The sequence below is a fragment of the Brassica napus genome, chromosome C6 (assembly GCF_020379485.1).
Source record: "Brassica napus cultivar Da-Ae chromosome C6, Da-Ae, whole genome shotgun sequence".
NCBI classification, from domain to species: Eukaryota; Viridiplantae; Streptophyta; class Magnoliopsida; order Brassicales; family Brassicaceae; genus Brassica; species Brassica napus.
In genome coordinates this window covers 12,717,783-12,743,090 of record NC_063449.1, presented here as the reverse complement: position 1 = coordinate 12,743,090, position 25,308 = coordinate 12,717,783, and the positions used below count along the sequence as shown (strand labels likewise).

The 25,308-nt window shown below is 36.2% G+C and overlaps 1 protein-coding gene and 1 long non-coding RNA gene across 2 annotated transcripts; both read right to left on the bottom strand.

The window, feature by feature from the left end:
* Nucleotides 1-4,853: 4,853 nt before the first annotated feature.
* Nucleotides 4,854-6,147, bottom strand: LOC106421018 (glucuronoxylan 4-O-methyltransferase 3). Its single transcript, XM_013861866.3, has 2 exons — nucleotides 5,635-6,147; nucleotides 4,854-5,570 (listed from the first exon to the last, which is right to left on the bottom strand). Exons 1-2 carry the CDS (start codon nucleotides 6,020-6,022, stop codon nucleotides 5,068-5,070), a joined length of 891 nt encoding a protein of 296 aa, XP_013717320.2. The 5' UTR covers nucleotides 6,023-6,147; the 3' UTR covers nucleotides 4,854-5,067.
* A 12,272-nt stretch (nucleotides 6,148-18,419) lies between these two features.
* LOC106414189 lies at nucleotides 18,420-20,055 on the bottom strand. The gene is made up of 4 exons (XR_007325410.1): nucleotides 19,218-20,055; nucleotides 18,781-19,127; nucleotides 18,621-18,686; nucleotides 18,420-18,542 (listed from the first exon to the last, which is right to left on the bottom strand). It is a non-coding gene; the product is annotated as an uncharacterized LOC106414189 (long non-coding RNA).
* Between the last annotated feature and the right edge of the window lie 5,253 nt (nucleotides 20,056-25,308).

The following is a 25,308-nucleotide window of genomic DNA, read 5'->3' as shown; positions in this document are numbered from 1 at the left end:
TGCTCGACTCTGTTGTCCTCCGAAGCCTTCGCGGGAGGCGGAGGGCTTTTGGTGTTTCCCCTTTCAACGGAGACTTCTCGCTAGGGGTTTGACCCGAAGGTCGTTCCTGGGCGGCTCCAGGCCTGTTGAGTGGGGTCGCAAAGTCGAGTCTTTTCCCGCGGACTTTAGTGGTTCCACGGGGGCGGATTGCTCGAGTCCTTGTCGTTAAAGTTTCAACTTGTTTGGTCAAGGTGCTCACGAGCTTATCCTGTTCTTCCGATCTTTTTTCGTAGGTGGCGAACATCTTTTTAAACTCCTCGAGCGCCGCGGCGTTGGCCGCGGATACGTCCGCTGTGGGAGTATGGAGATCAGTGCCGCTGCCTCCGTTAAGAGGAGTCTGCACGTTATCTGTGTCGTCAGTTGACATGTCTGGTTGAGCGTGATGTGGTTGAGAGTTAGATTTATCCGTACCCCCCCTCCTTCTAGCGCCAAACTGTGGGAACCGAAATTCGCACTGTCGATTTCCGTTTAAATAAGGAGAGTAGGAGAACCCTAACTTCCCAGAGGTCCCAAATATCTGCTAATACCACACGCCAAGCAATCAGAACACGAAACGAGAACAGTAATAAAATAAGAAATCGAAAAAGAGAGCAAAGAAAAGTCTTATTCCGAATTTGCGTATGAGCGTTTACTACAAGGTATAAGCCTGGGCTCGAGAGCTGTCGGCGAGATTCCTAGTTCTAGCAACCCTAAGACGGCTAAACCTAATTGAGTCGCAGCTCGAAATAACAAAAACGGAAAAGTTGCCTAATTGCTCTAAGTGCTAAGTTTTCTCTCAAAAAATCCTCCCCCATGCCTCTCGCCTAGGACCCCTTATATACTGGCTCCAAGGTCGGTTCACGCTTTTCCTCTTCTGCCCTTAAGCCGCCATAGCATAAAAATGGAGATATTCCATTTTGTCCGATCTTCGTAATTATCTTCAAAATTTCGTATTTATCTGCGGAAACTTGACATTTATCTTCCCTTGCGAACCAAGCGTAAACCGACATGCGGTTTACGGGCTGTTGGTTAAGAAATCGTAAGTTGGGCCTCGAGTCATGACTTTGGTCCCTTTGGGCCGTCTTTCGACTCGAAGCGTTTATTACGGCTTCTTTCGATAAAGAATGAACTTTCCGCGGTTTTTACGGTAAAGTTTGATTGATAACTTAGAAATGGCGGGGAATGTGAGATGAGTTCGCTACGGTATTCGGGAGATAGCATCGAAGGGTAGACGAGAATGCATGGACTGATGTCGTATCGACGTTTCGGAAGAGCTCGGTCGCTACGTAGCGACCGAACTTTGGTTCGAGCTCGGTCGCTACGTAGCGACCGAGCGGAATGGGCGTTTGGTCGCTACGTAGCGACTGAGCTTTGGCTCGAACTCGGTCGCTACGTAGCGACCGATCGGAGCACGTGTTTGGTCACTGCGTAACGATCCTTCTCGAGCTCTTGTCTGATGATTCGCGTTTCTTCCGCAAAGGTTTTCGTAAAGAAGAATCTATTTCGAAAAAGTATTTGTCGAAGAAGTTTTCTACGTTTTTCTTCTTCGGGGATTTGGACGTTAACTTCGTCGTAACCGTTTTTGACCCCAACCCTCATGCAATCTCTCATCTCTCTCTGTCGTTTTTTTTTTCTTCTGAACTCAGATCTGTCGTGTTTGAGAAGACAAAATGAGAGGACAAAACACAATCTCCACGTTTGGATTAAAAAAATTAAGGGTAGAGATTAAAATCCTTGTGTATTCCTTTCAACCAATAGATTTTTTTTTCTTTTTATGTATAAATATTTATAGAATAATTGTTATGTTTATATTTGGAGGCAAGTGAAATAAAGTGAGAGGGAAAATGAAATTAGGGTAAGAGAGAAAAGATAGCATTTTAACGTAGAAGGATATTATATATGCGGCTTTTTATAGCATCGATGTAAAATAACGCTATCTTAAATAATGAGTTATGTCAAAGATAGCATTTTTGACCAGAACGCTATCTTCTTATGCTATCTTTGCCTCCTCCCCTTGTAGTGTAAGTTAATCACACAAGAGGTTTCATAGACGAGATTTCGTGGACAAGATCTTGTGGATGAGTCTTTGTAGGTTAAGTTTCGGTAATATTGTGGATGAGGTTTTGTGGACGAGGTCTTTTTAAACATAAACTAGAAAAAAGTATAAAGAAAGTTTTTAATCATAAAAGAGGTTTTATAGATGAGATCTCGTAGACAAGATTTTGTGGATGAGTTTTTGTGGGTTAAGTTTCCGTATATTGTAAACGAGGTCTTGTGAACGAGATCTTGTGGTCAAGGTTTTTATGAAAAGTAAAACTTGTTGTTATCAGTATACTGTTCAAATACTCTCATCTCATCACAAGAATGTATTCAAATACTCTCACCTCATCACAAAAATGTCTTAGAAAGCAAGAGGAAATATTTCATAGGTTTTAGTTCAATCTAAAATGCATCTAATGATTTGAGACAAATGAATATACAACTTGTGGACATAAAAAACTTTGGTAGACTCATGTATATGTGACGAACGAACACAAACAACTTGTGGACATAAGACTTTTGGTAGACTCTGGTATATGTGATGAATGAACACTAAAATAATTTTTTTTTGACAATCCATAAGACTGCAGAACATTAAAACTTCTTGAAAACCAAAACCAAAAATTCTTTTAAAACGCAAGGACAAAACCACAAAATTGGAGTGGATAAGAAAAAGAAGTTATCGGATGTCATGAAAATCACCAGCATTGCAGACGCATGATTTTGTGGACGAGATTAAAGTTTCAGGTGAGTTTACCATATTTAAAAAAATGAATTGATAAGGAAGAAAGATGAAAAACATAAATGAAAATTATATCTTTAATCAGATGACTTACAGTTACAAAAAAAAATCTGCAACTTTAGCTAAGAAGAAGATTCGAAGAAAATGGAAGAGGAGAGATGAAGATGACGATAGAGGAATGTGGGATTAGGTTCAGAAAAAAAATTGGGGAATTTTTGACACGTGTTTTTAACTGCAGGAGATCTTATTTAGTTTTTTTTTTTTTTTTACGTCGAAATACCATTCTATTACTCAAACTATTACTCAAACTTGAGGTGGTCTGGGTAACCAAACCGGAATAGAACAACCAATAAAATGTAACTCTCTATGGAAAGATTTAACAGCCTTAGCTAAAAAAATCTGAAGTCTGATTGTGCGCCCGTGGAACATGAATGATGTTGAAGTCCGGAAAGCATATCTGTAACGTCTCTATCCTCTCCAATTCCGTCGCAAAGCTTGGCCAAGCCTGAGGGTCCTTTATCATTACAATCGGCTCCTTACAGTCTGTCCCGAAGCTCTGGCATGTTGAATGTTGAAGCATATTCTCCATCGCCCATCGCAGTGCTTCTACTTCCGAATGCAAGGCTGATTCGCGTCGAATGAAATTTCTTGTCCCCATAAGTTGAATGTTCCCAGCACTGTCCATCCATACCCATCTGCATCCACTAAAGTGAGCATAATATCTTGTACCACTGGTTGTACCACTTCGTTGGCATCAAACCAGGCTTGACATTCACTTTCTGCATGTCGAACTAGCTCCAAAGGATCTCTATCTATACCCCTGAATTTTTTTCCGTTCTTAGCCTTCCAAATATACCATATTATCCAGGGATAAAGATTTATGTCTTACTCTGGCTCGATAATGTTGTTTTTCCTCCAGAATAGGTATTCCATATTTGTGTAGACGCTTGATACCGGGAAAATATTTGGGATTGTTGGGAGTTGATGATAATGACCAAACTTGGAGAGCTGGCGAACATACGGAAATGGCATGGGTTACAGTCTCCTCTAGTTCTCCACGTCTTGGGCAGTAGTTGTCACACCTCATATTGCGTCTTGTTAAGTTTCTCGTTAGTGCCACATGACCAGTTAACAATTGCCATATAAGATGGCATATCTTCTTAGGCGCCTTTAAGTTCCAAGCAAAAGTCTGGAGCTTAGTGATGCTTGGCTCCAAAACTTTCTTTTTTTCCGCTGTCTTTAATAAATTCTGAGCCACCCAATATCCAGATTTGACCGTGTATTGGCCATTCCTTGTGTAGTTCCAGCAGAATGTATCACGACGATGAGTTGAGCTTATGGCCAAACTCCTTATGAGTGGTATGTCCTCAGGATTAACATAGTCAATAGATCTTATTTAGTTAAAGGGTATAATAGACAAATGAACATAAGAAAGTGTTCACTTAAATCATTGTGTCTTTTGCTGATAACTCATAATGTGTTTCGAGAGTAAATTTTCCGTGAAAATCCTAAAGAGAGGCAAGATAAAATTTTAAAGAAAAGCCTTGAAACTTGTTGATGCTCTTAGATTCTTATATAAACTTTAATTGAAACTTGTTGATACTCTAAGATTCTTCTATAAAATTTAGCGTTTAAAATGGTGTTTGTGAGTTTTATTTAAGATCAGCTATAAATTTGACTGATCAAGTAATTAAAATGGGGTCGTAATTTTTTTTTTTTTATAACCAAACTTTCAGCCGTTTTCTGTATTTGTACCTCCTATTTCTTCTGATTTGTCATCTACATTCTCTTCTTCAGATAAGCAAGCTTCTTAACTAAGGAGTCATCTCAAGATTTGTCACTCATTAGGTCGCAAATTGAACCTTATGTTTACCTTTAAATTTCATCACTTTTTTTCTTTTCCTTTAAAATTTGATCAATCACCCATTAGTTCATATATTTGGGATTTGATGTATCTTTCAGCCTATAATTTGACATAAATCAATCTAATCAATGTTTGTTCAACAGCAACAAAAGAAAAGCAAATCAGCAACATATAAGTTTTCTTGTATGATGTGTGACCAATGATCATCCTTATTTGTATTCAAATAATAATAATGATATGAAGAATACTATTTTACTATTACCGCTTCAGTAAATGCACTGAATCCATAAAAACGTAATCATCGAGATAAAAGCAAAAACAAACAAACAAAAAGACAGCTAAGGATGGTTTGGTTATCAAGATATCATCTGGGTCCGCAACACAGATATTTCCCGGCACAAAATCAACGGCGGCGATTAACATCCACCGGACAAAAGGGTCTGCCAGCACGAGCCCGATGGCTAGGGATGGTGAAATGCCTTAGCCTCCCGTTTTGCTCCCTCATGTATCCTTTGCACAAGAACGTCGCTGAGAACTCATCTTCCACCGGACGGTTAACGTCGTGAACAAATACGTCTGTTTCTCCGTCTTCACGGTTACGAGCCAAAAGCCCCGCCGTGTAAATAGCACTCATCCTTCCCGGAGCTTCCTCGTGGTAACCAGTTGGAGCATCCACCATGATCAGATCCCATTTCGTCTCGTAAAAATCCGCCGGAAAATCTTTCAACGCCAGTTCACATTTCGAGTTTCTTGGATCGGTCACGGATCTACATTCCTCTGATCTTCCCAGCTCCATCAGTTTGTCTGAATGTTTCACTTTCGTGTCGTAAACGACGTGGTAAGCTTCCAAGTTTGGGAATTTCTTAGTCACTATCTCGATCCAAGCCTTGTCTTCCTCAATAAACACTGAACACAAGAGGCTTCGTTAGCTCTGTTTTGTGTAAGAAACAGAGGAAATAAGAACACTTACAGGTACGACCACCATGGTTGAGAGATGCCCACATCGGGCTGTCGTGACCTAAACCAAAGACGAGGAAGTTACATGGAGACTTCTTGTCCAAGACTCTCTTTGAGACAGAGATTTCGTCGAATGTCTGTTGTGGAGTGACGTTACTGGTGGCGTAGTGAACCAATGCATCGGATAAAGAAATTGGCATCTTCGTGCATTGTTGTGTTGTTGGACATCCTTCTGGTTTAGCCTGGTTTTGCTCTTCTTTCTCTTGAGAGAGGTTGGTTTTGGAGATGGGCTTTGAAGAAGATATGTTTGATCTTGCAAAGAAGATGACAAGAAAGATCAAGATTGAGCAGCATGTGAATATGACCTTCAGATTGACAGAAGATTGAGATTTGGTCCTCATTTTTTCGATGAATGAATACAACAATGAAGGGTTCTGAAAATAATGAGAAATGTATTATACATATATAGAAGAGTTATTATATAATGTAAGAGAAAAGAACGTGAATGATTGAGGAAGTTGAGGAGGACATGAAAGCTACTAAGGTTGCTGTTCTTCCAATACAACAGCAGTTGGTGGTGAATTCATATACTAACAAATTGATTTTCATATTATAATGTATATATCTATTTTATATATTCATAATAATTGGAAGATGTGAAACGTAATGGGGAAATTTCTGATTTAAAAATTGATGCTTGAAAGAGAAGAATCTGATCGGCAATAGTAATATTGATCCAAAACAAGACAGGTGTTAAGAGGAACCAACATGGTGGTTGCAACTTTATTGTTCCTTGCTATTTAAATAACCCATGTTGATTTTAACAACTTTGGTCCTTTGTTTCTTGCACACTAATTTTTTTCTAAACGAATTAACATCACCATTTGTTTGTTTGTATTCGTTATAAAAGACTAGAGTCTTTTTCCGCGCTACGCGCGGATAACATGTTTTGAAAAGTTGTGTCGCTTGATGAGTAATTAGTTTGGAATTATTGTGTTGTTTGTATATTGGCTTGAATAAAGAATCAAAATTGTATTATAAAATAAGTGTATGAGAAAAAAGTTTTTTAGTAACACTTTTATAAATTTAAATCATGAATTTAAAGTATTTTTGAATGTCGGTTTAAGACTACACCGTTTTGAACATGTTTGATAGCGCAATATTGAATTGAGTAAAACAAAATTTGATAATATATAGCATAACATGAATCCATGGCACAAGCAGAGTAGGCGATTGCTTAGGGCTCAAAAATTTTGTTGTCTTTTTTTGGTTTAAAATTTTCTTATAAAATATTCAATATTTTTTTACAAAAGAAAAAGAGTATATTTTGTAAATTGTAATGGAGCCTCTACCGGGTATGGGCTGTCCCTGATCATGAATTATTGTAATAAAAATATAATATTAACATATTTTTTTTATTTTGTTATATAGCTTTTTTTACAATTTGCTCATTTCATTTGGAATGTTTAAAAAAACTTATTTTAGACGTTGTTTCCACAATAAATATATTGTTAATTATATGAAATTATCTATTTAGTTATGTTGAATTAATATGACATATAAATAATATTGTACCATTATCTAATTTCCTCTAAGTTTAACCATGACTTATTGTTATTATTTTGATCTTTAAACTTTTATTTTTGGCTAGATGACCATTAAACACGAATTATACAAACTTAATCTGTTTCACATTCGTGTCTTTGCAATCGTTCTTGAAGACTTAAACATTGAGACTTGTACCTTCAGCCAATACTGCATTAGTTTTCTAAAATTAAGTTTTAAAAATGTGCAGTTTCTAAAGAGGTATTTCTCATTGTGATAATTGTGAAAGCAGTGTTACTATATTACTTTATACACTACAAGAAAACATCAAGAATTCTGAGGGAAAAAATCGTCGGAATTTCGTCGGAATATCGTTATTCCGACGAAATTCCGACGAAACACGTCGTCGGAAATAATTCCTCGGAATTTCTTTTTTCCTCTGAATTCCCTCGGAATTTTCCGACGGAATTCCGAGGAAATTCCGAGGATCCCTTGTTTGTCGGAAAAGTCCTCGGAATATACCGAGGTAGAACTTCGTCGGGATAATTCCTCGGAAGTTCATCGATCGATGCGTGTTTGGACATATATACATCGATCGATAGGAGTATACCGACGGACTTTTTCCTCGGTTTATTCCGAGGAACTGTTCCCTCGGTATATTCCGAGGGATCCGTTCCTCGGAATTTTCCGAGGGAGTTGTCCCTCGGAAAATTCCGAGGGAAATGTCCCTCGCTATATTTTTTAAAAAAAACGGATCGATCGATGCGTTTTTGTTCAAAAACGCATCGATCGATCTAGTGAAAAATATAATTAATTTCCTCGGAATGTAAAAAATATTAATTTTTTTGAAAAAATAAAATATCTGAAATTTAAATTCGAAAATATGAAATTAAAAGTAAAATTGAAATCATACTAATTAATATTCAAAATTTCACAAATAAAAATAAAACATTCCGAGATTGGGGAAAAAAAAAACTACGGGTCTGGCACGTCCGGGAACACCTCGTTCGGGTACATCCTCTGCATCATCTCCATCATTTGCTGGTTCAGCCTCCTCTGTGCCTCATAGCCCGCCTGTTGAGCCGCCATCTGGGTCTCCAACAAAGATATTCGATCATCTTTGTCCTTCAACTGAGCCGTAAGTACTTCTGGATCAACAAAGGGCGGTGGTGCAGAAGAAGGAGGAACCGACCGGGTGCGACGACCCAAACCGAACAAACGTCCCTTCTTCTTTGGAACCGACTGAATAGAAAAAAGCCAAATTTAGAAATTTAAACCAAGAAATAAATGAATTGAACTTTTAAAAAAAAAAACTTACGGATTCAACGATTTCGTTGATTCGAAACCGGGACAAGTTGGTCGAAGCCGTCGAAGCGTCATCCTCGGTTTGAAGCTGAGACACTTCGTCTACCACCTGAGTTTGGACCAGGTCGACCACGTCCCTCACAAGACCGTCATCAATCTGGCCGGTCTTCTTGTTGGTATACGCCCTCCTCATTAGGGGGAGATCATCGACCGGCTCGCCATCATTTTCTTCCGCCTTGAAAAAAAACATAAAATTAAAGAAACATTAGAAATTAGAAGAAATGCATAATAAATTTAAATTCTGAAACTCAAATAATTGAAGAAAAAGCGGTTGAACTTACCATGCGATCTCCGAGAGTGGCAATAGATTGAGCACCCAAGTTATGCTTGTAGATGCCCTTCCCTTTACGGTCGCTCCTGCGGTTGGTGGAGTTGGTGGAAGAAGTTTCTTTCGTCTCCTCCTTATCCCAATGCGCACACAACTCCTTCCAGACCGTGTCGTTCATCGACTTTGGGACCTTTTAATTAAAAAAAAAAGAAAAAGTTTAATAAATTAAAAAATAGTTTAATAAATTAAAAAAATGTTTAATAAATTAAATCGAACCTTATTGATTTCCCACTTCTTCTTCCACTCGTGGATCTGCTTCCCATAGTTGTCCATTACTTTATGGACGAAGTGGTGATAGATAAAGAGCGTCTCATCGGAATTCCAGTTGAACTCTTGCTGAAAAAAAACACAATTAGTAGAAAATTTATATTAAAGATTAAAAATATAAGTAAAAAATTAGAATACTTACCGCAAACTGACGAAACCACAGAACCTGCTTGTCGGTTGGGAAGTGAGTGAAAGTCGGATGTCCACTGTCGAGGGCCGAGTACATCATACGGTTGATCCATGCGCTGATCCCGTTCCCGGATCGGTTGAACCTTATTAAAAGAACAAACGGTTAATAATGAATCCAAATTTAAAGAAAAAAAAATGTTTAATTACCATGTTTGACCCCGTCCATGTGGATACGGAGTGAGATACGGAAGATGGTCACGACCGGGCTGTTGAACCAACTCCGCAACCCTCATCACTCCCGGAGGACCCGGAGGAACAGGAGCGGATGCAGCAGCGGGAGCGAGAGGAGCATGAGTGGGTGCAGCAGAGGGAGATGTATGGTTGGAGCTGTGGGGCGAAGGGGAATCCTGAAAATGGCTGGAATCCCGAGACTGGCTCCCCGTACCACCACGACCACGACGCTGTCGAGGCCGGGTCTGATCATCATGAGACCTGTAAATTAAAAAAATATATTTAATAAATACAGAAATATATAAATTAATTTTTTTTATTAAAAAAAAATCCCAAATAATTTAATCACAGAAAAAGATTTATATATATTAAATTTTTTAATAAATATATAAAAATAGTTCTAATAAACAAAAAATAGTTTTAATAAATAAAAATTGTTTAATAATTACAAAAAATAGTTTTAATAATATATATATATGAAAAATATTTTTAAATCCCAAATAATAGTATTTAATCACAAAAAAAGTTTTATAGATATTTAAAATGTTTTGTAAAATCCAAAAAATCGAATTTATATAGAAATTTTTTTTTGTAAAATCCAAAAAATCGAATTTATATAGAAAAATCGATTTTATATACAAAAATCGATTTTATATACAAAAATCGATTTTATATACAAAAATCGATTTTATAAATACAAAAAATAAAAAAATTATAAAAAAATTCTAAATCAATTCAACAAAACAAATTATTCAACCAAATCACAATTCTAAACCTATTATACAACCAAATCACAATCCTAACCAATCACCCTAACAAAAATCTATCAAAACTACACAAAAACCTAACAAATAGAACCTAAGAGAGTGGGATAGGGTCCTTACATGATTTGTGTAAGAGAAGAGGGAGATCGCCGGAGATATCGTCGGATTTCAGGGGGAAATCGCCGGAGAGAAAGAGAGGAGTCGCGCAGAGGAAGAAGAGAGAAATGGGGAAGAAGAAGGGGCTCGTGGTTATAAAACCTAGGGTCCGACGGACATTATCCGTCGGAATTCCGTCGGAATTCTAATTTCAATTTTCGCGAAATATTTGCCCGGTAAAATGAAAATATTCCGAGGAAATTCCGACAGATAGTAAAATATCCGTCGGAATTTCCTCGGAATATTCCGAGGAAATACCGAGGAACTAGTGTTTGGGGTTTCAAAACATCAATTTTTTTTGCCGTATTTCATTTCTTATACAATTGTAATGCATACCATTGAGGATTCTTTGTATACATGAGCATAAACCATGAAATAACAAATTTCAAAACTAATTGAAAGTATTCCCTTTACCGTTCATTAAAAGGTATAAGTGTTTCTCTTATGTTGCGAGATTTCGTTCATACAATCGGAAAAGTGTTAATTATACGGTAAGGAACAAATTTTTGACTTCATAATGAACGTAAGACACTTAATAAGGGTTATATAGGTGTTATTCAAACGGCAAAACGTTGTTTTCGGTTTAAAAACCCTATTTCCTCGGAATTTCCTCGGATTATTCCGAGGGAACTCCGAGGAAACCCTCTTCTTCCTCGAACTTTCCTCGGAATATTCCGAGGAAATTCCGACGAACTAGTGTTTGGGGTTTCAAAACGTAATTTTTTTAAAAAAAACGCATCGATCGATGCGTTTTTGAACAAAAACAAATCGATCGATTACGAAGATGGCCCGGGCCGTAAGATTGTGATCGATCGATGAGAGTTTCCCATCGATCTATCGACAATCTGAATTGTTCCTCGGAATTTCCTCGGAAAATCTTGTATGTTTTTTTAAAAATGCATCGATCGATGCGTTATAGAACAAAAACGCATCGATCGATTACTAGGATGGACCGGGCCGTAAGATTGTGATCGATCGATGAGAGTAACCCATCGATCTATCGACAATCTGAATTGTTCCTCAGAATTTCCTCGGAAAATCTTGTATGTTTTTTTTAAAATGCATCGATCGATGCGTTATAGAACAAAAACGCATCGATCGATTACTAGGATGGACCGGGCCGTAAGATTGTGATCGATCGATGAGAGTATCCCATCGATCTATCGACAATCTGAATTGTTCCTCGGAATTTCCTCGGAAAATCTTGTATGTTTTTTTAAAAATGCATCGATCGATGCGTTATAGAACAGAAACGCATCGATCGATTACCAAGATGGACCGGGCCGTAAGATTGTGATCGATCGATGAGAGTATCCCATCGATCTATCGATAATCTGAATTGTTCCTCGGCATTTCCTCGGAAAATCTTGTATGTTTTTTAAAAAATGCATCGATCGATGCGTTATAGAACAAAAACGCATCGATCGATTACCAAGATGGCCCGGGCCGTAAGAATGTGATCGATCGATGCGTTATAGAAACAAAGGCAAGGGCGTGGTTGATGAAGAAGGACAAGATGAGGCTGCACAAGCCATTCCAGATGATTCACAACCCCATCAGCTACTCCCATCAGACTCCAGCCAGTACAAGCTGCAAGAGCTTCCACCGAACGCCACTTCGCGCCAGCAACAACATTGGAGAGATCAGAGCATAAAGACAAACAACGACATGCTACACAAGATCTGGGCTGCCATTTCACGTATCAGGCCGTGTCGTTGCCAAAAGGATGATGTAGTTCATCGGGACAACTCTCCATCCAGCTCTGGTTCGGGTTCGAGTGGTACACACAGGGTAAGAAAGAGGTCCAAGAGACCCAACGATGCAGGAACATCTGGAGCAGGAGACGAGGAGTAGGAGCTATCACCGGCTATTTTATTTTCTTTTCTATTCTAACGTTTTAGGTTTCTTAATTATGAGTTCGTATTTCTTTTACATGGTTTCTTTGTTTTATTTGGTTGTGTTTTGTGTAGCTTTTAATTCGTATTCAGCTTTGCCTTGCTAGATAAACCAAATAACTATTATCCGAGGAAAGAGGTTATATCAAGTGTTCCTCGGAATTTCCTCGGTATTTCTTAAAAAAAAAAAAAAAAAGTTCAATGGTAGTCTGTTTCCGAGTCATCATCACCAGATGAATCTGAATCTGGATCTTGGTGAAACTCTCCAATTACTGGTTCATCCTCTACGTGAACGACGGCTTCCTCTCCAAAGTCGGTTAAATCGACTACAAGGCCAACTCCAGCTAAATCTTCTGCTGCACTACAGTTGCCGGATGTGCTTGGTTGTAGTGGGTCTTCCAGCTCAGAACTTCCCTGAACTCGGCCTCTCGGGTTGAGTCTTGTAACAGTAACCCATGGATCATCTCTGTTCCTTACCCGGGGGTACTTGATATAACAAACCTGTAACATTTAGAAAAATTATAAATTAATACACATGATGATGAATCATTCTGAATAGTTAACATTTAATTACCTGATCGGCCTGGGAAGCAAGAATGAAAGGATCATAATATTGCAGCTTTCGCCTCGAATTTACTGATGTAACACCAAATGCATCTGTTCTCACACCTCGATCTGGGGTGTTGTCGTGCCAATCACAATAGAAAACAGTACAGCGCAATCCAACCATGCCCAAATACTTGATTTCTAAAATCTCATGTATGTGTCCGTAGTATACATCATCTCCTGATGCAGAACAAACGCCAGCATCATAAGTCGTACTCGAACGTCTCCTCTTCTGAGTTGTGAATGCATATCCTCGAGTACAAAATCTCGGATATGACTTCACAACAAAGTTTGGTCCAACGACCATCTCACGTATCCAATCGTCAAATGTTTCACCTCTGGCCAAACCAGCAGACACCTATTAATAGCACATATATATATATTATATCAATAAATGTGAATTAGTATAAATATGTGATAAAATATATTTTAATTTGTTTAAAGCACTCACATAAGTAAACATCCATCCAGTAAATTCTCTCTGCTTCATTTCTTCTAGTTCGTCCTCTGTGGCGTATCTATACTCGAACCGCTTTTCTGCCATGAAAATCCTGTATATGATGACAATAATGTAATTAATTAAGATTTAAATTTCAACTATTTAAAATAAAAATTTGTAAGCTCATTTATTTACCTCTCATATTGAAGAACGTCTTCGCAGTTGGTGAGCAAATATGTTTGCAAATGACTGCGCTCCTGCTCAGTAAGTCGACGGTCCTTTGGTTTTCCGCTAAGTCGTCCAACGTCTGTGAAAATGTCTGGAACCGTAACATGATATGTTGCCCGTTCGCCTCTATCATCATGCCGAGCAGGTCTTCTGTTTTTGGTCTGAACTTCTGCTGGAAAGTAGTACTCGGCAAAGTTTGAAGTTTCTTCATTGATCATCTGTGCGACTATAGAACCTTCCACCCTACTTAAATTTTTCACCATCTTCTTCAAATGGAACATATACCGCTCATACAGATACATCCATCTATATTGCACAGGACCACCAAGTTCCAATTCTCTTGCCAGGTGAATAACAAGATGCTCCATAACATCAAAAAATGAGGGAGGAAATATCTTCTCAAGGTTGCACTGAATCACGGCTATGTTAGTCTTCAAATTTTCAATACCTTCAAGAGTCACTGATCTCGTGCATAAATCGCGGAAGAAACCACTTATCCCTGCAATTGCTTCATGAACATTTCGTGGTAATATTTCCTTGAAGGCGAACGGAAGGAGGCGCTGCATCATTACATGGCAATCGTGGCTTTTCAAGCCAGTAAACTTTCCTTCCTTTCTGTCGATACAGTTACGCAAATTTGATGCGTAACCGTCTGGAAATTCCACATCGTTTGAAATCCAATCAAAGAACGCATCTTTTCCCGCTGCATCAAGTCGGTATATGGGAAAAGGAGCCCTACCATTCTCATCAACATGAAGTTCTGAACGAGCACATATATCGACTAAATCCAGTCTTGACTTCAAATTATCCTTTGTTTTACCTTGAACATTAAGGATCGTGTTCATGAGATTGTCAAAAAAGTTCTTCTCAATATGCATGACATCTAAATTATGCCTTAGCAGATGATCCTCCCAGTATGGCAGATCCCAGAAAATACTTTTTTTGTGCCAGTTATGTAGTTCTCCAACAGCATCTACCGGAAAACGCTCATGTCCACCGACTTCTGGCGTCCTTTCTGCACCAAAATCTCTTAGTTGTATCTTCAAATCTTTCCCACAAATTTCCGGAGGTGGACTGTCAAACACCCTCTTGTTCTTCGTAAACAAATTCCTACTCCTACGATATGGATGATCAGGTGGTAGGAATCTCCTGTGACAGTCAAACCAACACGTTTTCCTTCCGTGCTTTAGTTGGAAAGCATCAGTGTTATCTTGACAATATGGACATGATAGCCTTCCATGCGTTGTCCATCCAGACAACATACCATATGCTGGAAAATCACTTATTGTCCACATTAGTACTGCCCGCATTTGAAAGTTTTCTTTACACGAAACATCGTATGTTTCAGCACCTTGAGCCCATAGTTGTTGCAACTCATATATTAGTGGCTGAAGAAACACATCAAGTGATCTCTTAGGATGCTCTGGTCCGGGAACGAGAATCGAGAGAAACAAAAACTCTCGTCGCAAGCACAAGTTTGGGGGGAGGTTGTATGGTGTAAGAATGACGGGCCATAGAGAATACTGTCTTCCACTCTTGCCAAACGGACTGAAACCATCAGTACATAATCCAAGGTAGACATTTCTTCTCTCATACGCAAAGTCGGGATACTTTGATTGGAAATGCTTCCACGCTTTTGCATCTGAAGGATGTCTGATCTCACCATCTGTTGAGTGCTCCGCATGCCATCTCATTGGTTGCGCTGTGCGTTCAGACAGATACAACCTCTGCAACCTTTCCGTCAAAGGTAAATACCACATCCTTTTATATGGCACTGGAACTCTTCCACTTGTATCTTTATAACGAGGCTTTCCACAAAATTTGCATGTAACCCGCTGTTCATCCACCCTCCAATAAATCATGCAGTTGTCGCTGCATACATCTATTACCTGATACGGTAAACCAAGACCAGCTACGAGTTTCTGAACCTCGTAGTATGAACCAGGAGCTACATTATCCTCGGGTAGAATACCTTTTACAAAATCAGCAATCGCATCCACACAGTCTTCAGCCAAATTATAATCTGTTTTAATGCCCATCAATCTTGTAGCAGATGATAAAGCTGAATGACCATCTCTGCAACCTTCGTACAATGGTTGCTTTCCAGCATCCAACATATCATAAAATCTCCTAGCTTCTGCATTGGGTAAATCTTCCCCTCTAAAATGATCATTTACCATCTGCTCAGTACCTACACCATAATCTACATCCGTTCTAATTGGTTCTTCTAATCTAACCGCTGGCTGAGGTTCACTAGTACTACCATGTTCATAATCAGTTTCCCCATGATGATACCAAATTTTGTAACTTCGTGTAAACCCACTCAAATATAGATGAGTCCAAACATCCCACTCTTTAATAACCTTTCTATTTTTACAATTAGAGCAAGGACATCTTAACATACCTATTTTTGCTTCCGGTTGTCGGTGAACTAACCCCATGAATTCAGTTATACCTCGTTGGTATTCTTCCGTAAGCAATCTCGTGTTCGGATCCAAATGAGGTCGATCGATCCAAGAACGAAAATAATTTGAAGAAGACATATTTTTTATGAATCAAATTCGTGTGTAAATAGAGTAAGAGGGAGGATGAAGATATGAAGTGAATGAAGAGGAAGAGGAGTGCTTGTATTTATAGTTTAAATCCTGCCGACATACCGAGGAAATTCCGACGGAATTCCGACGGACAAAACTAGTTCGTTGGAATTTCCTCGGAATTTTGTAAAATCCCCCAACGCCTCTCCAACGGCTATAATATTTCCTCTGAATTCATCGGTTTTTTCCGAGGAACACAGTTTTCCTCGGTATTTCCTCGGAATATTCCGACGGACTGTAGTTTCCTCGGAATTCCGTCGGTATATTCCGAGGAAATTCCGAGGAAACCCAATTTTGTGTTTCCTCGGAATTTTCTTCGGTATATTCCGAGGATTTCATTTTCCGTCGGAATGTCCGTCAGAATATCGCTGTTTTCTTGTAGTGATAGTTGAAAAGAGACCATATCTCTAAACATATAATTTAGTGCAAAAGGTTATTGAAAATGTTAAAAACTTAAATTTTTTTGGTCTAAATGTTAAAATGTACAAACTTAATTTATATTGCTTAATGTTGTCTCCAGTAATATAAATTTTCAATCAAATTCTCTTTGTAACTAAACAAACCTATTTTCCAGGTATATCATGCAAAAATAAAAAGTGTCATAATCCAAAACAAAAAGAAAGAAAACACAACATTACTAAGGGCATTTCTAACCATCACACCAAAACAATACTTTATATTATTAACTTTTTAATTTTGATAATTTATTACATTAATTATTTGTAATTGCTTAATTATATTTATTTCTTAAAATTTGGCAATTTATTTTCTGTTTAGTTATATTTGTTATTTTCTTTTAGTTAATTAATATTTATTTATTTTTAATATTATTCGAAATTAAAATTTTATACATTTTAAAATGAAAAGCATTTTTCTTCTGTTACAATTTAATGTTACTGGTAATACTCATTTAATTATATTATAATTAAAAATATAAATATAATAATAGTTTAATGATAGTAATGTAAACATACAAATTTTTTAAAAATATGGTATAACTATAAGTTAAAAATAATTAATAAATTTAATATATCTATAATCAAATAAAAAATAATAGACTACATTATTCTAATATTTGATGTGATAAATTGTGTTGCACCAAATTTGGTATAATATTTTTCATATTACATCAAATTTAGTGGAATGATGTCTTAGGTATTTTATTAGAGATAATATTACTTCAAATTTGTTGTTTTAGTGTCATGGTTAGAAATGAACTAAATAGGTAAACATAAACAATTGGATATTTTACAGAGTGGGCGTTAAATAAAACCCACTTTTCGAAATAGAAATGGTATATATATACTCTTTCAATATCATGCAAATTGTTGAAAATGAATTCAAAGTCAGACATAAGCAGTGTTTGACGTGGGGAAGATGATCTATAACATTTCTACGGAAACATTTGTTAAAGCATAGCTACTACATATATATATATATATATACCGTACTGATTTGAACTGAAACATGCATTTTAGGACACTAACAAAAAACCCAATCCAAAAGTATTTTTATGTCTTTACAGGACATGCAAGGAAATGAGGGAAATCACAACTTTTTGCCTCTGCTTTTGGGCAACTCCAGCTTGAGTTCTAAAGCCAGTTATGTTACCACGCTGGATCTGTCATATCTATTGTCATTGCCAACAGTTTCCGTCGTGACCATAGGCATTATTCCATCATTGCTTCGTCTGCAGTTTCATGATTGTTTTCTTACGGTTCTTAAGCTTCTCCTTGTGTGGAAATAAATATATATGGACTTAGTAATGTATATAGACATAAATTACATTGATCTAGAAAAGTTTTGAATGATTGCGTAGGTTGTAATGCATTGACCCCAGACCTGGAAAGCCATCAGTGAAAAGCACATGATCAACTGTAAGCGTAAGAGGCTATGAGATCACCTGTAACCGTAAGCGACATGTGAGGCTAAGAGAAAGCTCGAGGCTGTATGCCCAGTACCCAGGGCCAGGAGTTGGCTTGGCTCATGCGCATACATTGTATCTCTAGCCACAATGTATCATGACCGTCATCGTTCACTTTCAGTCGAATTCACAAATGGCTCTAGGCTTTTCACAAAGATTTGCTACAACATTAACAACAATGTATATATATATATATATATATATAATTTGTAATAATCATATCAAACATCCCCAGGCCGGTTAATTTTGTTTTAGAAACCAGCTTTCTAGATGAAGTATAGTATATAATGCTACAGAAGGAACCTGCGTTTCAGCTGTATGAATGATATGATTTGAAACAATTCTCAAAATTCTCAAGTTTCCTCGTAAGAATAAAAGTACCGCTAATTGAGCGTCAAGTTCTAACTGATACTTGTTCAGATATGCATTCAATTCATCAGTTCCAGGGATCTGAGTCAAGAGTCAAACAAATACTCTTTAGATGTGGAAAAAAAAAACTTGATGCCCTCTAAAAACAATTAAAATTACCTTGGCAATTTTGACAAGCTGATCCTGGTTGTCATGGCCATAGAAGAAAGGTTCCTTGCGGAATATCTACAAGGGAAGATAATAATGCAAATCAGATGATCATCGATATATATATGAAACATGCTACAGATAATCATATAAATGTAGCAAAGGTACTCACCATCCCAGCAAACATGCAACCAAGGCTCCACATATCCAAGGAATAGTCATAGTCCTGTAAATCCACTAAAAGTTCGTGTTCCTTGAAGTACCTGATTGAAGAGGTAACATTTCATCGAGGTTAGTTATTGATAAAGATAGTATAATGTAACATGTTTACATTAAAATACAAAAATTAGATAACAGAACCTGGAGACCACACGGACGTTATACTCTTTTCCAGGATGATAAAACTCAGCGAGACTCCAATCTATCAGGCGAAGTTTGCGCAGCTCATGGTCGAATCGTGATATTGTGTGGCTTCACATCTCTGTGCATTATACCTTGCGAGTGGCAGTAGTCCAATGCCTGTATCATATCACAAGAAAGTTTCAAGGTTATTACTAACCTGTATATGTTGTAACTCACTGAATGGTAAAGGGATTACACAAAAACTACCTTCAACAGCTCATAGATGTAGTATCAGATGTCATAGCCAGTCAAAGTAGGATAAAGAACCTTAAAGCCTGTGCTGTTAACATACTAAAATATCAAGCTTGGAGTTTTTGAGTGTTGGTCTCTGACAACATCGAGCAGCTTCACAATGTTTGGGCCTCCACAGAGATTCTGAAGTATCTTAATCTCTCTTCTAATCTGTTAAAAGGATCACATAAATAACAATTCACAAAAGAACCTATCTAACTTTAAGTAATGTAAAACACTAACCTTCCTCTTCTTGACAAGCTTAAGGATCTTGATAATGCACTTCTCGTTGCTGTTCATGTTAATCCCCTCAAAAACCTCACTGTATTTGCCTTTCCCCACTTTCCTCACTACCTCGTAATCATTTTGCTCCCTAAAGAAACCAAACACAAAGAAGAAAGCTTGAACCTTTTAACATAAACATCATCATTACCTATCATATACAGAACTAAACCAAACAACTTCTCTTCAAACAGATCAAATATCAAAAGCCATAAAGGCTAAAACTTTCGTATCAATTCCACAAAAAAGACTCAAACTTTGGATCTTACCCCCAATCAACATTGACAGACTCGTAATCCCAATACTCTTTAGGACGGATCACGTTCACATCAGTGTAGACATGAGCTTTCGACATCATGGTGCGAAGAGAGATCTCATCATCGAGTGAATATGGATCGAGATGAGGATCGAAGCTGCTTCCATTAGTGACGACGGTCGACGGTGAGGTAGGAGAATGCGCCGACAGCGCACAGGAGATGAAGATGGCGCCGCACAATAAGAGGACGCGTAGAAGAGATGCGAAGGGAAAGTAGGAGGAGGAGGAGGAGGAGGTGATTAGGCGCATATATCATTCAGAAGTCACGATGCTTTCAATAAAATGGGCTTCCTGAACCATTCTGATTTACGACAAAATTTAAACCCAACATCCCAAATCACATACGTGGCAAAAAGTTAAAATCTGATTGGATGATCTTTTCATCTGACGTGGACTGGCTGATGCTCATATAACCCTTTTAGTATTAGTTAGATTCCTTCGTTTGATATAATTTCCATAACTTCAACTTTCAAACATGTCCAGTTCAACTCGGTTTAATTAAACCAAAGAGTTTTAGCTCAGACATTGAAAAACCAAACCAATCATCTTTGTGGCTTATTTTTTTTCTTCTCTTCAATGGTGATGTGCAAGAGTTGGCGACAAAAATCAAGAGCTTACTGATTTGGATTCTGTCTAAAAAATAACAGGTCAACAACATATTTGTTTTAGTTATCTTTAAGTTATAAGCCAATAAATTGTGATCCCAAACCGAACCAAATGATAAACGGATTGCCATTCATTACCATGTCCAATCATCAAACCCTTGATATGATCATGTATCATACAATAACCTTCATCAAACATCATTTGAAAACCAAAATATTTAGTCAGCTGACATATAATTATCAGGTTTAACCAGAAATCTGGAACTTATAACGCATTGTTCAAAATCAAAGAGTCCTTCAACTTGACTCGGTCTACACCTACGGTTTTTCGCTCATCTATACTATTATTTATGAAGTGATTTTGCTGATTTCTCACATTCTCCATGATTTTAGGTAATTTTACTTATTTATCATGTTTTTATTAGTTTTAGATTAAATCATCAATTTATTAATTTAAATAATATAAATATTTCGGTTTCTAATTAATTTATTAATTTAAATGATTTGTCACATTCTCCATGATTTTAGGTAATTTTTCTTATTTGTCATGTTTTTATTAGTTTTATATTAAATCATCAATTTATTAATTTAAATAATATAAATATTTCAATTTCTAATTAATTTATTAATTTAAATAATATAAATATTTCAATTTCTTATTAATTTATTAATTTAAATAATATAAATATTTCAATTTCTTATTTATCGTGTTTTATTAGGTTTTAGCTAAATCATTGATTTATTATTAGTTATTAGTTGAGTTACTAATTTATTAATTAAAAAAAATACCCTTATTGAATCATATATATAATTTAAACGAATTTTGTTTTAATAATATTAATTTATATGTTATATTAAATATTTAGTTAATTTTTCTTATTTTTCATATTTTTATTAGGTTTTATACTTTTAGTTGGGTTATTGATTTATTATTAGTTTCTAACTTATTCACTAATTTATTAATTTAAACAATACCCTTAATGAGTTTAATATATAATTAAAACCGACTTTTATTTAATAATATTTAATTTATATGTTATATTAAATATTTTATTATAAAATAATATAATATAATTATCAAAAAACATATTAAAAATAAGATAAGTTATATATATATACTGTGTTGCTATCTGGAAACAATATTTTTATTATAACAATTAAAAAATTAAGATACCAAATAATTTATAATTAAATACAATATTATTCAAGAAAAAAACATTTATATAAAGATATTTTCTAAACTATTTCTAAGATATGAGTATTTTTTAACATATATTATGATGTTTGATCTATGAAAAAATATTGAGCATATATCAATATTTTGATTTTTGATTTAACTATTTGAAAACATAAATAAAAACTTATTATGTTGGTTTTAAATTAGTAAGACAAAAAACTAATAAGAAGATTATGCCCGCATGTGCGTGCAAAACACCTAGTAATCGAGTAAGAGGCATGAATGAGACATTTAAGGTAGTAGATTGATAAGCTCAGATTAACCCTAGAGCAACTAACTCTCTCAAATAAGAGGTTCGGTTGTAGTGCTTAGTAGGAGTAGGCAAAAAAACCGAACTGAACCGAGTCAAACCGAACCAACCGAACCGAAATCGATTCAAACCGAACCAAAGTCTATTTCAAACCATTCGGTTGAAGATTTCTCCAACCCGAATGGTTCGGTTTGGTTTAAACCGAACCGAACCGAGAAACCGATGTGTTTTTGTAATTATTTAAATTAAAAATATTAGTAATACCAATATACTAAAATTCTAGTACCAAACCACATATTTTCTATTTTTCAATCATTAACATATATTCTTCTAACCTAATATGTAATCATCAAAATATTTTATTTGAAAAAATAGAAAACTCTGTATTCTTATATTCTTATATATGTAAACGTGGATGTTTAATCTAAATCTAAAACCTAAAGCAAAATTTATTAAAAACAAAAGTTCTTCTCCATAGCGTCACATGGAAGATGATTCATTGCAGGCTTTTTAATAATAATATAAGAAACATTACTAATGATGTTGGTTTTTTCTTATTTAACTTTCATTTGTTTTAATTTTATATACCTTTTGTGACTTTTTAAAGGTTTTTGTTTCACTTTTATATTTAATTTAGTTCACATAGTTTATGTTTACATGTTATGTCTTAAAACATAATTTTTTTTACAAAAAATTAAACTAAGAAGAACCTAATTAAACTGATCCAAAAAAACAAACCGAACCAAACCGAATACAAACCGAACCGGATATAAACCGAACCGAACACAAAAAACCAAACTATATGGTTTATTTCAGTTCGAAAAATACTAGAACCGAACTAACCAAACCGAACCGAACCCGAACGGAACCGAGAAAATAACCGAAGTGCCCACCCCTATACTTAGGGATCAAATCTACAGAGACTCTAAGATTACACAGTAGATTTATTGTTTTTGAAGTAATGCTAGACAGTAATGATTTTAAAGCAGTAAATAGATAGAGGTTGAGTGAACAAGGTAGTTGTTCAGTTGGTTGATTGAGGTTGTAAACAATTAAGGGTAAATAGCTAGATTTAGGTAAATTCTCAGGTATGATAAATATGCTTATCTTGTGGTTTATCAGGAATTCAAAAATATTAATTGTTCTCAAACTCAAACTTAAGTTATAATCTATCAACTCTCGTATGTAGAGATTATCTAATGCTTAGACCTAGGAATCCAACTCTCGTATGTAACTCCTATGGGAGTGTCGATCGATGCTTCCTATGGATTGTCGATCGATGTATCCAATGGAATGTCGATCGATACTAATTCTATCAAGCTTTAGCGAATGGGTTTGATGTGTTCTCTAACCAGCTAGATCAACTTTCGTGTGCACCTAGCTGATTAGATCATTCTAGTTTAATCCAGGCAGAAGACCAAGTTCTCACTTGTGCCAATCAATCCTAAGATCTAAGTTCAGGAGTATTAATCCTAACCCTAGCAATAAGAGCAACTAGATGAACAACTAACTAAATCACCCTAACAACAACACATATTTAGCAAACCAATAATCAACATTTGAAGAACCCTAAATCTAACAATAGAACTACTCAGACATATTCATAAGAAACGTTGTGATGGTCTGAATAATATTGCAATATAATAATAAAAAGACAAAGTGGAGTAAAGAAACAAAGGGAGTTCAAGATCTTCTCTCTCAAGGTTTTCATATCTCTCTCTCCAATCCTAAGCTTTCTCTCTCTAGAATAGTATGAAGCATCGCCGTCAACAATGGCTTAGAAACAGTAAAATAGGGTTTCAGGTCGTTCATCGGTATTCTGGTAATATGTGGTGACTTCTGGGCTTAAATTGGTCACGAAATAGGCTCCGCCCATCTTCTGAGAACACCGTCGATCGACACATGGATGCACCATCGATCAACGTTCCTTCATCTCCTTGACAGCTTCCTCTAGCGAGACAGACTGACCACTCTTCAGTAAAACGGGCATAACATTTTATCTAGCCGTTGGATTGACCTCAAACCGGTGGCATTGGAAATCTAACTTAAATCGCTATTGTGTGTTAAAATATGGGCTCAATCGCACCGTGGGAAGGTCTCCATCCATAGCTAAACATCTGTGGCGCCTGTGCCGTTCTGCACCTTAAAAAGCTCCATAATCACCAAAGTTCTCCTAAACATACCTGAACCTGACAACACTCTAAAACAGACTCCAAACTCATATAATAGACTTTAAAACAACTATATACCATGGTCTAAATGTGGTAAAATCCATGATATATCATAGATAAATTTTCAAATATATTTGTATCACAAGTAACATGATGAGTTGCCCCACTATCTTTATCCAAGTAAGAGACAACATTAATATAGCTCTCAAAACACCAACAAAACCTAATGTAGTTGGTGAGTACAACATATTAGGTAATAAAGTTATTGTTGCTCCTGATGTAGATGCCATTGATGAAGTAGAATCTTGAAAGCTGAGATTTAAAATAGGTGATAACCCTTGAATCTAATCTTTGTTCAGAACTGATTCTTGAACCCTATAATGCTAGTTGAGCAACCAATGGTTTAACTGAAGCAGAATCCTTCATTTAAGCAAAATGTTTTTCAGTTTGATTCTTATGTTTGTAGCACATTATGACTTGTATAACCACAATGTGAACAAATAAATTTAGTAGGTTTGTTCTGATAGTAAGTTGATTGTGTAGCATGAAAAGATGGTTGCACAGGTTCATTCGTTGGAACATGAAAGGCTTAAGGATTGTGAACATGAATTATGCTTCTCTAACTATGATTTTGATCAAGAAGATTGTATATTTCAGCCAAATCAAAAAAAATATTTTTTCATGATTATTTGACTTCAAATAACTATATAAGAATCATTCAGTTCAGCTAGAAAACAGATTATTTTATCATGATCAACTTTTGTACCCATAGCCTTGCAATAGGTGCATTCACGGCATCTCTTAAGACAGTTTGCACCATCAAGTTCATCCCACAGTGTCTTAATGTCATCCCACATCATCAAACCTCAAAATACTCTTATAGATCTTCTTTGAATAGAGTTTATCAACCAATATTTCACCATAGAATTGCACCTAGACCACATCCTGAAGTTACAATGAAATTCACTTGGCCTAGCAATCGAACCATTTATAAACGTTATTTGTTCTTCGAATCTAAAGAAACGGTCATTGCAATGCGTCAATTATCATAATTTGTACCATTGAGTATCTTATAGATGAGAACAAGTCTAAGATTATCACTATTCGTGAGATAGAGCAATGAATGAATGGTATTGGGAGAATTTTTATTGTGATGTGATCGGAGAATCCAGTGGCGAGGTAGCTGGATAAAAGTTTTGTCTAGCA